Source organism: Labeo rohita, chromosome 19 (assembly GCF_022985175.1).
Source record: "Labeo rohita strain BAU-BD-2019 chromosome 19, IGBB_LRoh.1.0, whole genome shotgun sequence".
In the NCBI taxonomy this organism is placed as follows: Eukaryota; Metazoa; Chordata; class Actinopteri; order Cypriniformes; family Cyprinidae; genus Labeo; species Labeo rohita.
The window spans coordinates 6,503,886-6,518,856 of record NC_066887.1 but is presented as its reverse complement, the minus strand read 5'-3'; the positions used below and the strand labels follow the sequence as shown (position 1 = coordinate 6,518,856).

The following is a 14,971-nucleotide window of genomic DNA, read 5'->3' as shown; positions in this document are numbered from 1 at the left end:
GGATGTTATTTTTTACTCACAACACCTTGTAAGATGCAGCCAACAAGTGCGCTGAGCAGCGCCGTCATTGGAAATCACCCATAACAGATGAAAGGATAGTACGACAAAGATATCACTTTCCTCAGCGGACATTCAAACTAATGTTTTATTGTGAATATAAGATTGAGCTGAAGAATGAATGCTGTATCAGATGCAGGTAATCACTCGCTCAGTCCATCTCTCTAATAATACCGTGAGCTTGTAATACAGTAATGCAATAAGCTTTAAATTACGCAACTCAACGTTCTTTCTTGACTAGTTCTAAACATGTTTTCAAATCAGTAACAAAGGCTTGGGCTCAGCTGTTTAACTGACATATTTCTGATAATGTTTTGTGATGATGTGTTGCCATGGAAGGTGTTTTGTTTTGATGAGATTCACACAAGTATGAGTCAGAGATGAAGAAGCCAAGCAGGTAGGCCAGCCTCAAAGTATTTAATGAACATCACTTACACAAAACCATAAACAGTGTAGGTACAGATATTTGCTTCTTCAGTCAGTCTCAGTCTGAATATGCCAGAGGTTCTCCTACTGATCTAAAAGCGCCAATACATCCCTTGATTGTCTATGCATTAGTAACAAATCCCAAGATCTCATGATGATACAATCATGTATCTTCAGTTAGCGTAGATAACAGACAGCATACAGGGACTAAATCATTTTTCTTTCCTGAAAAATGCAGGAAACAAAGTAGGACATAGAAAGAGCACCAGAAGAGCAGTTCTTATGATTCAAGTTAAAGAACAACAGCATCTGATTGGCTGAGCTGTGGAGAAAAATGATTTCGGCAGAGATGAAGTCAGCGCACATCGAAAGTACCAAACGAAAAGATAACAGCAAAGGCCTATGAGTCAAAGGTAACACTTCACCAGAAGAAAAACAATTCAAACATATGTTTGTCATATTTCAGGTATTCCCTTTAAGATAATACATTTACTGAATGGTGATTATAGTTAAAAGGCACAATATAAATATATACAGGAAAAGAAACACACAGACACACACATCTATGCAAACAAATGAAGAGTACACATTCTTAATTGTCAAAGCTGCTTGCGTAAAAATGCTTTTTCTTCAGGCTCAGTAATGTTCAGTCAAAATCTCGCAGCGGTTAGGAATATCCCACCCAAACCTGCTCGCAAAACCACCTTCAACCAAAATTGAAACAATCATTTATCACTGACCAGAAATGTATTGCACACTATCACACAGTTTTTCTCCCAAACTTGTACAAACGAAAGAAAACGGTCACAGGCTGGAGCCCTGTGGCTTTAAATCCATGGGGAATTTTGGCTATATGCAAGAGGTAATTTTACAAAATCCCACTCAGCCAGGTGACTCTCCTCAGGGGATAAGAACGCAGTTAGTTCGTGTGGCTCATAATTGCATTATAAACATAAAACAAATCTATTTCTAATGGGACGGCATCATTCTAGGAGCCTACGTTCCCCTCGAAACATCATTTTGATATGGATTTTAAAGAAATAGCTCACCCAAAAATGAAAAAAAAAGTCTCATTTGTTGATTCAAACTCACAAAACTTTCTTCTGTGGAAGAGAATCCATACAAAGAAAGTTAGTAGAGATCCTAAAGTCTTCTGAAATCACTAAAACAGACAAATTTACGTAAACGCTCACTGAAAATCTTCCAGTAACAGCTCTGAAATCTCATTTCATTAAATGGAAAGAGCAGCATGGACATTCTTCTAAACATCTCCTTTCCTCTTTTACGAAAGTCAGTCTTTTATATAGATTTGGAACAAAAGCAACATTAATGTTGGCAGTTCTCATTTTTGGGTGATTTATTCTTTTAGAAAAGAGGGACAAAATGTACAAAAAGAAATGGTTTTCATTAGGCACTCTATAATTCACATTGCCTAATTTAAAGCAGACAAAATAAAGTGAAAGGTAAACGCATGCAGATCCCTGGGACTGAGGAGCACTTAGGAAATCAATTTCATATGTTGATACAGTAAAAATGAAGTGGGATCTATGCTAAACCCTGTTGGTACCATCTGTAGACAGTTTTAAGAACTGAAATAACTGCATTATTTCTTGGAGGCTTCTAAAGCATGTAACATGCCATCTCACAAGAACCAATATCCTGACCTTTGGAATGAGTGCAAATCAAAATGACTCCAACTTACTTTTCAGCCCTTTTAAAAAGAATGCAAAAACGACTTAAACTAAGTTTGTGTGCCAGTGCAGACCTTTGGTCATGGGTTGTTCCTTTGGTGAATCCAGTTATGTTGAAGATGGTAAAGTACATCCTTTTATTCCAAGAGAAAGATGCGAATGGGAGACAGTTTTTTTCCTCTTTTCCTCATGTATGGTTGTGTGGTGTCCCAGTGCAAGATTCAACCTAGCAGGAGGATAGCTGCCATTGAGGGAATGGAGGGCTTGTGAGATTGCGTCACAGATCGTCTTGAGTTCTCGTCTATGACCGCTAGCGTCCCAGAGTCTATGTCGGCTGCTCCACGGCTGCGCTGGATAAGGTAAGGGGTGGATGGGATTGCTGATGGGTGCAGCCGGAGAGATCCATGTCTTGGCTCCAGCTCCATCTATAAGAAGTCCAGTTCCAGAGCTTGGTGAAGGGAAATCAGGTCTCCGTGAGAAGAGATTCGCCAAAACGGCATGTTGTGCTAAAGAGTGACGATGCACGTGGATTAGATCAATCAAGCACAAAACAGTACAAAGAACTTTCAATTAAAATGTAAATCAGTACAATAAAGCAACATTTGTGAACCTTTATGTCAGGCCTGTTCAACTTCAAGTTTGCGGTCAGTAAGAAAGAAACAAATTAATACTTTTATTCAGCAAGGAAGCATGAAATGTATCATTTGCTTTAAACTTTCTATTCATCAAACTGTAACAAAGTTTCCACAAAAATAATAAGCAAATCAGCATATTAGAATGATTTCTGAAGGATCATGTGACACTGAAGACTGGAGTAAAGATGCTAAAAATTCAGCTTTGATCACAGGAATAATTATATTTTAAAATAGATTTAAATAGGAAAAAAAAATCATTTTAAATGGTAATATATAGCTTTTATAAGCATTACAGCATTTTACTGATGTTTTCTTAATGTTAGTTTATCTTAGGCAAGTAATTTTGATCGAAGAGGTCTGCAAGAAAAAAAATAGTTTGGGAATCTCTGAATAGCTGTATCATCAGGAATATTTTGCTTTGGCATAATAGGAGGTATTATACTGTGATATGATCACATTGATAGGGGTATAAAATGTCTAAATGCTGGTATTGAGAATGTACCTGCTTTGCTGCAAACTCTTCATCACGACCGTCCCCTATAACAACATAGGTCACTTTCTTCCCAAAGCGAGAGATGATGCGTTCAAAGCAGCTCTCCTTTCCTGTTTATATTAAAGTCACAGATAATGTGTTACACATAACTTGTACATTTATCCTGGTGCTTAGTTTCAGGTTGATACTAATGCTTTTAAAACAAGAGTTCACCCAAAAATGAACACACTGTCACCATTTATTAAAGGGATAGTCCACTCAAAAATAAAAAAAATTGATCATTAATTACTCATACCTTATGTCATTCCAAACCTGTAAGACTTTCATTCATCTTTGGAGCACAAATTAGGATACTTTTGATGAAATCCGAGAGCTTTCTGACACTGCATAGACAGCAATGCACCTGACACGTTCAAAGCCCAGAAAGGTAGTGAGGACATTGTTAAAATAGTCCACGTGACATCAGTGGTTCAACCTTAATGTTATGAAGCTACAAGAATACTTTTAATGTCTAAAGAAAGAAAAAAACCCTTATAAAAAAAACGACTTATTCAATTTTTTCTCTTCCGTGTAGGGCTGGGTGATAAATCTCTAATGATAATTATCACGCAATATAAATTTCTTCAATTAACAATAAGAGTTAACGAAAGACCACTAGTCATTTAAAGCACGCCACTCGGACCGTTTAAGCAGTTGTGTTCACTCACTGATAAGTCCTGGTCACTAATTCAATGTGGTTCAATTCAGTGAAGAACACAAATTACTCTGTTTACAGCCAGACAAAACAACATTGACAAACAGGAGAAACACTGTGTACAATGATACAGTCAAGAGACTTTTTAATTTACAAATCACCATCATTTACCATAGATTTACTGTAGTAGCACTAACTGCACCATGGTATTGTGTCAGCATTTGTGTTGAATTTTATTACATTATTAATGTAGACATGTATTGAATATATTGGAGTAGTAGTAATGGAATACAATTATGGTAATTTTTGTGATATAGCTTGCATTTATATTAAATGTATTTAGACTACTAGTTTTTCATACAAATACCAAGAAACCATATTACATTTTTTACCATGGTACTGAGGTGCTATATTTGTGGTTTTATCTGTGATTACCATGATTTAAATGTAGGCTACTATGGAAGAGCAATGGTTAATTAAAAAAACAAAAAAACAAAACAAAAAAAACCCTCAAATTAAATTTCACCATTTAAAAATGAGGTTGCTACATTTTTTTTTTACAGATATGACTGATTTTGATAATGAACAAATTTACATCTGCATCCTAACTCAAGCTACTATCAAATGTGTATTTCTAGGAGACAAATTTTTATTATTATTAATAGTATTATTATTATCATCATCATCATCATCAGGCAACACAAACCTGTTTCTTGATTTAAAACAATATTATTTATTAAAATATGCAGAACTAAGAATATTTTTTCCTATTAAGATATTTATTTATTAAGGAAAAATAACTGGAAAAAGTGTAAAGAATTAAAAAAAAAAAAAAAAAAACATGAAGCATTTGTCATGTTCTGACCATAAAGAATAGTTTAAAGCCACAATTAACTGTCTGTTTTTTTACAACGTTCACACTGTAGCAAAATTCTGCCTTCAAACTTGAAAGAAATAAAAAATTGACATTTATCATGATAATTATCGATATCGACTGATATGTGACCCTGGACCACAAAAACAGTCATAAGTGTAAATTTCTCGAAATTGAGATTTATACATCATCTGAAAGCTGAATAAATAAACTTTCGATTGATGTTTAGTTTGTTCGTAAAGGACAATATTTGGCAAGATACAACTATTTGAAAATCTGGAATCTGATGGTGCAAAAAAAAATCTAAATACTGAGAAAATCGCCTTTAAAGTTGCCCAAATGAAGTTCATAGCAATGCATATTACTAATCAAAAATTAAGTTAAGTTAAGCTTGTGGTCCAGGGTCACATATAACAAATTATGGTGATATGCCTAGCCCTACGTGTAAGTCTTCACAGCGCGTTCATGAGAGTATCATGATGCATGTGTGTTATGCTGATGACGCAGGAGCTAGCGTTATGATCTTAGTTCATCGTCTGTATATTCTGGCTTGAATAAGTATGGCGGAGCAAAAATTTACAAGTCAGAAATCTTCAGACATCCTTACTACCTTTCTGGGTCTTGAATGTCAGTTGTGTTGCTGTTTATGTAGGTTCAGAAAGCTCTCAGATTTCATCAAAACTATCTTAATTTGTGTTCTGAAAATGAATGCAAGGTCTTACAGGTTTGGAATGACATGGGGGTGAGAAACTATCCCTTTAACTCTCCTCTCATTCAAAACCATACATTTTATGTGGATCACTAGGTAAATGAAAGTGGATGAAAGCTCCAAAATGGCCTAACACTTAAATCCAAGTGCTATATTATACCAGAGGTGATGAACTGAGTGGTGGTCCTGGAGAGCCGCAGCCCTTCAGAGATCAGCTCCAACCCTAATTAAAACTCACCTGCCTGTTGCTTTCTAGTAACCCTTCAGATCTTGATTAGCTTGTTCAGGTGCATTCGATTAGGGTTGAAGCAAAGCTATGCAGGGCTGTGGCTCTCCAGGACCGATGTTCGCCACCCCTGTATTATCCTCTGAAGCCATCTGATATCTTATGGACTTTATTCCAGCCTAATTCTCACAATTCCACAGGTTTTTTAATCGAACGTAAATTTGAGGAAATGCCTATTTGAGATTTTGACAGCTAAACGTATACATTTCTTTTAGTTTGTCTCAAATTTGTGGAGCTTGACAGCCCCTGGTCACTGTATAGGAAACAGCAATGTGAACATTCTTCAGAATTTCCCCTTTCGTGTTCTGGAGCATCTGCGTTTGGAATGACATGAGTGCGAGTAAACGTCTGAATTTTAATTTTAGGTAAACCAAACCTATTACCTATTTTAGTGGCGCTGTAGATGTTCTCAATGGGAAAGACGTCACCCAGTCCATAGAGAAGCACTTTAGCTAAAGCAGGAACCAGCTGAGTGGTGGTGACCAGGACATTCATACATCTGCCCCTGTGAGCAAACAAAACAATTAGCCCTTTGTATACTACATTAAAGCCAAAGGATCTACACTGAGAAACCAGTTTAGCATGTTGCTCTAGCACATCACATACAATGTTTGATGCCTAGAGGCGGGTCTGATGATTTCCTCTAAACTTGTGAGAACAGACACAGGTCTCACCTCGACTGAATGAGCAAGAGAGACTTGAGGGCAGTGCTCAGCCAGGCATCCGTGACAGTCTCGATCTCAGAGCGCAGCCTGAGCAGTAGATCTCTCTTCATTGGGCTCAGCAGACCTGCAAGATCGACAGAAGACGCTGGCATTAATATACATTGTATACTGTATTAGGCTTACTGATAAGCAGCAATTTAGATTTAAGGTCCTCAAAATGGGTATCGAACTCGGGATGCCTGTAGCGCAACGGCACTTTATGTTGGGATGCTGCCCACAAAGCAGTCAATGATAAGCAGTAATTTGAAGACACTGCCGCACCTAGTCTGTATAGCTTGTTAATCCATGTAAAACTACAAACAACGTTCACAAACAACAATGTGAAAAAAACTAAATAGGCCAATCATACGCTAAATTCAGTATTTAGGATTTGTTGATGGCAAGAAAGTTCTCAAGAACAGCATTCAGTTGAAATACAAATCTTTTATATGATTCTAAATGTCTTTACTGTCCATTTTAACACATAACAGGGCTCCAGACTTTTGACATTTGACAGCAGTAGCACCAGGACAACAAAGTTCTATAGATGGCGGTGCCAGGACGAATTTTGGTAGCACTATTGTTTTGTAAGTAAGTGCAGTTACCAATAACATTACATGTTCATTTCTTGTTTATTTCATGCTTATACAGATTTGACAGTAAAGAATAAGCTTGAGTTGGGAAACATACAAAATGTACTTTTATTAACGACAGTAATGTGCAAAATTCTATTTTTATATAGAAAACTTGTACATTCTGCTCTTATTAAATGTACCATTATTCTTCTATAGTATTATCAAAAATTTTATACATGGGAAGACTGCACACTCCTATTACTTATGAATGGGAGAAAGCCTCAATCGTTGATCAGTAAAGTCATCGCGTCACTGCAGCTGTCGTTAGAAGCCCTGGTTCCTATAGAAGCAAGCAGCATCCACACACTTGCGCTCATGACTGTGCATACGCACTGACTGGTCTGACATCAAAAACATTAACATTAAAAACAAGCTTTATGAGACTTCTTGTCAGACTTCATTGGTGTTTTTAAATATAAAATTTAATCGTCAGCTTAGTAAACAGTTTTGGAGAATTTAATGTTTTCATTTTATTCAAAGAGATAGGAGCTGCACTTGCATGCCCGAGAGGCGTTTCAAAGATGGCGGTCGTGTGAAATTACCTGCCTTAAAGGGACTTTGGTATTATATGGAACTGTGATTTAGTTGCAAACTGAAAAAAAGTTAGTTTTTCAAGTCACTTTTTAATTCATACACAAAAAGTGTAAAACTCTGGCAAAATCTGATTTTTTTGATGATTTTATAATAGTGATTTTATTATTTCAAAACACAAAGCAAAAACTAGAAAGGAATGACTAATAAGCCAATAAGTGCTCCTTTGCTGTGATTTACTGGTTATAATGGTGATTTGATGCATTTTTTAAATTTTACATAAGTGTTTGTTTACCAAAAGGTATATTTTGGTCATCTCATTAAAATAACATTCAAATTGGTTCATTTTAGAGCTTTAAAGTGCTGGAAATAGTTTGCTTGGAAGTTACTAAACAGTGCTTGAATTTCTCTCTCAAAAGGTTGTATGAACCCTGAAATGAATAACATTCGACTATGTTCGACACAACACCAAGGTTACAGTTAGCTCTACTACTGGTTTTCTGACAAACGTCAGCACTGTTTAGAGAATTCTGAGTAGAATTTGAATGATTTTCACTAGATCTCGCAGCAACCTAATACATTCTGTGGTGAATTCAAATGCTTCTCACTGGATCTCACAGCGCTGTGCAGTAAGTGTCGAAAAGTCAACTTTGATTCCCTAGTAAAACTGGTTTGAGCTTGGATAAGTGTGTTTGCGTTGCGGTCCGAGCTGACAAATGGTCTGCACTGTGCAGCTCAAACGAGTAGCACGCTTTTGTTTTGTTTACCATTTGATGTTTCTCATATGCAACAGAAATAGCAGGGTTACAAATTAAACAACACAGTGGTTTTGCCAGTGGGACAACTCACAAGATTTAGTTGCACCAGCAGAAAAAATGGTCACAAATTGGTCTGGAGCCCTGCATAGTAACATTTTATTATAAGTATGCAATATAGGTATGCCGTCTGACGCTTTATATGCTCAGGTTTTTTAAGGTGTGATGGCTTCAGATTAGCTGTCAGTGTTCTTATTCATTAGCTGGAAAAAAAATTGGAAAATGATTCCAACAATGTGACCCTGGACCACAAAACCAGTTACAAGGTTCAGGTTTTTTTAAAGAGATTACATATACATCATATAAGGATATAAATCTGAATAAATAAGCTTTACATTGATGTATAGTTAGGATAAGACTATATCTGGCCGAGATACAACTATTTGAAAATCTGGAATCTGAGGGTGCAAAAAAATAAAAAATAAATAAAAATAAAAAATAAAAAAATAAAAATACTAAGAAAACCACCTTTAAAGTTGTCCAAATGAAGTTCTTACAGGGTTCCCACACCTTGGTTAACTTCAAATTCAAGGATCTTTTAAGACTTAATGTGTGAACACATTTCATGTGAGAGCAAGGTTACACCATGTTACAACATCATGTTTCAGCGGTTTCAGACAATTTTTGCAATGTTTCACGGGGTGCCTGTGAAACGTTGAGGTACCATCGTAGTAGTTTCATGCATGCTTGAACATCATGGCAATGTACAACACAAAGTACCCCACACGGGAAACACTTAACCTAACACGTAAATGCGCGTAACTAACGTAAATCAAGCAAGCTAGTATGCATAGGATATGAACTGTTGGCGAAATAACACATTAGCAGACCGGAGGGATTAATATGTAATTTTTTTTAGAAACCTTTTTGCACAAAATAAATTTCAAGGACCTGTATGCATGTATGTTTATTTTCAAAAACTTTCCAGGGCCTTGAAATGTTTTTTTTCAGAACCACAAACTTTCAAGGATTTCAAGAACCCGTGGGAACACTCTTCTTAGCAATGCATATTACTAATCAAAAATCAAGTTCACAAAATATCTTCATGGAACATGACCTTTACTTAATATCCTAATGATTTTTGGCATAAAAGAAAAATTGATCATTTTGACCCATACAATGTATTATTTAAACGGTATCTTTAATGTTATAGTTATCGTCCTTGGTGTGACTTCATCCACACTGTGGTGTAACACTGCTACTGAAGTATGTGCATCAGTGATTTTGATACAAGAGTCATATGTGTGTGTTGGCTTGTGTACAAGCTCCCACATAAAACCAGCTCTTCCACATAATCCCTGTCAGTTCAATCAGACAGCACACATGAGGCCGTCATGAACTTTATTCCAGTATTCTTGATTAGAAATCAAACAAATATGAGGACAATTATGCTAGAAGGCAAGGCAGGGAACTATTTCTCAACAAAGTAATAAAAGTACAGTAACAGCGCCACCCTGTGGGAACATGCAGTGTGGTTTGGAGCAGAGATACCAGACACACTCACCTCCCACATTCCCTTTGAATCCATTGTAGATCTCTTTGAGTCTGCGATATCTGAAGGCCAGCTTACGCATCCACTCTACTCCTCCCTGTACCGCTGTGGTGGACCCTGGACCACCGCCCGCACTGGGCCCGCTGAAACCATCACTGGAGAAGTTGTAGTTGCTAAACCAGAATAATCAATATTAAAGGTTATTATCGACAAAAAGGTTCTATACATCGCCTTGGTCATAACTGTAATGGCAATATCTGTATTTTGAGGTAAAGTGGAAAATGGATCCGTTATTGAAAAGCAATTTTCTGGTTTAAACTTGCTGGAAGCCTCATCAGAAACTTTAACTTGGTTTCATTACCTCAAATCCTGCCCGTTGTCGTCTGAGGCAACATCATCAACATGGACTTGATCACATTCCTGGGTTGACAGGAGGGGTTAATGTTATTTACTTGAACATAGCAGAAAGCAAACCGACCCTTGTGTTATACTCCGCTTACCTCCAGATCATTGAAGAAGAGATGCGTGTCTGCGAGCTCAAAGATCAGCTCCTCCATCTGAAGACCCAGATTGAGAACTGTCGCTGGGTCCTGAATAAATAAAAGCATCCCAGGATACAGTAAGAACGTGAAGAAAAAAAAAAAAAAAAAAAACAAAAAAAAAAAAACAGGCATTACTTCTGCCAGTTTGTAAAAGCAATTTGCTGTACCTTGCCAAACTTCTGTGCAAATGAGCCAGTAAGAAGAGAGTGGAAAATGATGATGGTTTCATCCAGGTCCCACAAGAAGATACGCTGAGAAAAGAAAAGGAGTTCCTTATCTTGTTCGTTGCAACTGGCTGTTGCACAATCCATTATGCTCATCATGGTTCATCACTCTACTTTCCAATTTAGTGCATTTAGCAAATAAATAAACAGCAAAGCTGGCTCTGTTTAACTAAGCAAGCTCAATTTAATGTGTTTTTTTTATTTGCGTCGGCATTTGCATATTTTTTTGGACTTTAGAGTGTTGTTTAAAGAGAAGTTCACATCCAGAATAAAAATTTACAGATAATGTACTCCCAGCCGAGGAAGAAGGGTCTTATTTAGCGAAACGATTGGTTATTTTCATTAAAAAAAAAAAAAAAAAAAAAACACTTTAAACAATTTTTAATCTCAAACACTCATCTTGTCTTGCTCTGTCTGAACTGTATTCTCGTTCAAGACAGTTAGGGTATGTCGAAAAACTCCAATCGTATTTTCTCCCTCAACTTCAAATATCATTTCAAAATCATCCTACATCACTGCAGAAGTACCGACACAGTATATGCAAAGTGAACATGCAAAGATGATCAAACACCCTTAACAAAAAAGGTAAAACAGCGATTTTGAAGTTGAGAACATGAGATGGGAATTTTTTGACCCTAACTGTCATGAACCGGAAAAAAAAAAAACAGTTCAGACAGAGCAAGACAAGACGAGCGTTTGACATTAAAAAGTATATAAATTGTATTAATTGTATGAAAATAACCAATCGTTTCACTAGATAAGACCCTTCTTTCTCAGCTGGGATCATTTTCAGCCACATTTGGGATAGTTTGAAGCTGCATTTAAACTGCATTTTGGAAGTTCAAACTTGGGGCACCATATCAGTCCATTATATAGAGAAAAATCCTGTAATGTTTCCCTCGAAAAACAATTTCTTTATGGCTGAAGAAAAAAAGACATGAACATCTTAGATGACAAGGGGCGAGTACATTATTTGTCAATTTTTATTCTGGAAGCGGACTTCTCCTTTAAAACCATGCAAGTCGCTTCCTTACCTCAAGGTCATTGTCTGTGGATTGGGAACCATCAGATTTCTTGGCTTTGCCTTTAGCTTTGCCAGGAGGGTTTTTGCGGTTGGCCTCATCTTGGTCCCGTGCTCCTGTGGGGAGGGCCATCCCAGCAGGCAGAGCCACACCTGTTGGGAGCGTCACACCTGGGGATGCATCTAATGGAATGAGCAAAAACATGAACAGTAGTGAGAGCCCGAAGAATGACGGCATCCACAATGATTATCTACTCCAGGACTGTACTGAGCAAACAGTATAGCTCCTATTTATTGTTAAAATTACTACTAAACTATTTCTACTGAAATACTTTTAACACTCAAATTAATATATGAATTACATGTGAACTATACCACAGCACTGCTGAATGCTTGAATCTAATTGGCTGACGAACATTCTAAGGTGTGCACTTATTTTTTAGGAAAACACATAGCTGAAGTAGTTTCCAGGGAGAAATGAGAAACGCAGACTCAGGTAATTCACACGCTTAATCTCGCTCTCTCCCTCTCTTTCTCTGTCTAATACAGGGTATGTACAGGAATGGTGGAGTTAAATTTAATACCTTATAAGACCTTTTTTAAGACCCTTCACATACATTTTAAGAACTCATCGCCACTTCAAGTTTTAACCGGTTACGTCGGCATCACTTTAACTTACATATACTATATATTGATTGTAAGGTAGCACAACTAAACAGTCTTAGTTTGTGATAACTGCTTATTAACGCAAAATAATTCAGAAGGGTGGGAATGAAGCACAAGAAAATTAATTGAGTGACTAACCCAAAGAGAAACCAAAAACAAGAATTAGACCAATAAACAAAATTAACAAAGCTTATTGGAAAGGGAAAATAAAGCTCACCGAGCTAATGGGACAATGAGTTCACACATTCAAAAGACATATTTGTAACATCAGCTCTTATAACTGTCTGCAAACCATAGCTCTTTTGTGGAACACTTCTAATGACAAACACCTGACTGGTCAGACAGTTTACCTGCGATTACGGGGTGCTTGATTTAAGGCACCAGAGCAAGTCCTTTAAACACAAGTGTGTTAGTACTGCACCTGATCAAGACTTGCTTCTCAACAGATCCTGGGCTCATAGACAAATATCTTGTATCGTAAGATGTGCTCCCATTACACAAAGTGTGCGTGATCACGAAATTGAAAGTGAAATGAGCACTGATTCAAAACGATTTTAAAATCCCGCATACTGATTTCAGCTCCCTGATGTGCCACACACATTGCGGGAGTGGGCGGCATCAAGAAAATCTGCGCTATCATGTAGCAGTGCAGTCAGTCAGTCAGTGCGGTAATCTAGCGGGATTTCATCAGTAAATTACACACAATCCCAACTCGCCATTGCAATGATTAAAGGAGAAGTCCACTTCCAAAACAAAGATTCACATATAATATACTCACCCAGTGTCATCCAAGATGTTCATGTCTTTCTTTAATCAGTCGTAAAGAAATGATGTTTTTTGAGGAAAACATTTCAGCATTTTTCTCCATATAATGGACTGATATGGGCCCCCCGAGTTTGAACTTCCAAAACGATCGGTTATTTTCATAAAAATAATACAATCTAAATACTTTTTAACCTCAAACTGAATTTTTCATGACCCGGAACAAAAACAGAGTTCAGGCAGAGCAGGACAAGATGAGCGTTTGCAATTAAAAAGTACATAAATTGTATTATTTTTATGAAAGTAACCGATTGTTTCACTACATAAGACCCTTCTTTCTCAGCTGGGACCATTTACAGCCGCATTTGGGATCATTTGAGATCATTTGAAGCCGCATTTAAACTGCATTTTGGAAGTTCAAAACCGGGGGGACCATATCAGTCCATTATATGGAGAAAAATGCTGAAATGTTGTCCTCAAGAAAGACATGAACATCTCCAATGACAAGGGGGTGAGTACATTATATGTGAATCTTTGTTTTGGAAGTGGACTTCTCCTTTAAATTCAGGCAAACTTTAGCATGCAACCTCTTTGGACAAATACAGCCTACATAATGAAGATATTATATAAAACTGAATACCTTGTTAAAGACTTTTTAATGCTTTTTAAGGGCCTTCTTTTTCTCAGAATGTATTTAGTTTATACTTTTTAATACCCTGCGGACACCGTGTAATAACATCATTATTAAATACATTGTTTTAGAATTAGCAATGGAGGTGTTGGAAGAGATTAATTCTATTTACAAAAGCTTTTCAATGACAAAAACCTGACGAATGTCTTTAAATACAACATCTGAACAATATTTAAGGTGTGGTAACTGTAATAGCAGAACAATTGACTCTGGTCCACTGAATTATTAGAAAATAAAGCACACCTAAGGTGTAACAGGTAACCACCCTGGGTGTGCATTATTCTCTAGCAGTTCAACTACCTGTTGTAAATTATTCTTTACTTAAGTCATAAATAAATCTTTATGTCTTTATTTTAATATTTAAATCTAATATTTTTAATATAGTAATTTTATACTGTTTTAGGTACAATATATAACAGCAGTATACTATGTACATACATTATATATATGCTATTAATGTTTTGAAGTTTGGGGTTGGTATTATTGTAAAATATTTTAGAAAGCAGCCTCTTATGTTCACCAAGCCTACATTTATTTGATTAAAAATACAGTAAAGCAAAAAAACAAACAAACAAACAAACAAAAGCAATATTACAATTTAAAATAACTGTTTTTTTATTGCAATATATTTTAATTTTATCATTTATTCCTGTGATGCAAAGCTGAATTTTAGCAGCCATTAATTTCAGTCTTCAGAAATTATTCTAATATGGTGATTTACTGCTCAAGAAACATTTCTTATAATTGGAAATGTTAAAAACAGTTAATATTTTGGTTTAAACATTTTTTGTCAATCCGGCGTAAAACGTGCCAAATCGGCTACGTGGATCACTCCGCTGTGGCGACCCCTGATAAAAGGGAGCAAGCCGAAGGAGAGAGAGAGAAAAAACTAAAAAACTGCATTTATTTGAATTAGAAACTGTAACATTATGAATGCCTTTACAGTGATTTTTGTTACTTTAATTTGTCTTTGACGAAATAGGAAAAAAAAAAAGACCTAAACTTTTGAATGGTAATGTGTGG

General features: G+C 36.4%; 1 protein-coding gene across 3 annotated transcripts in view; it reads right to left on the bottom strand.

Annotated features, from left to right (window-relative positions):
• Nucleotides 1-438: 438 nt before the first annotated feature.
• The window catches only part of eya3 (EYA transcriptional coactivator and phosphatase 3), a 33,968-nt gene continuing 19,435 nt past the window's right edge, over nt 439-14,971 (bottom strand). For 2 of the 3 annotated variants that reach the window (XM_051136659.1, XM_051136661.1), the window contains 9 exons: nt 11,843-12,012; nt 10,752-10,835; nt 10,543-10,632; nt 10,404-10,462; nt 10,055-10,215; nt 6,540-6,654; nt 6,249-6,370; nt 3,312-3,412; nt 2,619-2,805 (listed from right to left, as the gene is read on the bottom strand). In XM_051136659.1, the coding sequence (XP_050992616.1) occupies nt 2,710-2,805; nt 3,312-3,412; nt 6,249-6,370; nt 6,540-6,654; nt 10,055-10,215; nt 10,404-10,462; nt 10,543-10,632; nt 10,752-10,835; nt 11,843-12,012 (998 nt within the window). In that variant the 3' untranslated portion in view covers nt 2,619-2,709. Of the gene's footprint in view, nt 2,806-3,311; nt 3,413-6,248; nt 6,371-6,539; nt 6,655-10,054; nt 10,216-10,403; nt 10,463-10,542; nt 10,633-10,751; nt 10,836-11,842; nt 12,013-14,971 lie in introns of all 3 variants that reach the window. The other variant, XM_051136660.1, reaches the window with a different exon arrangement.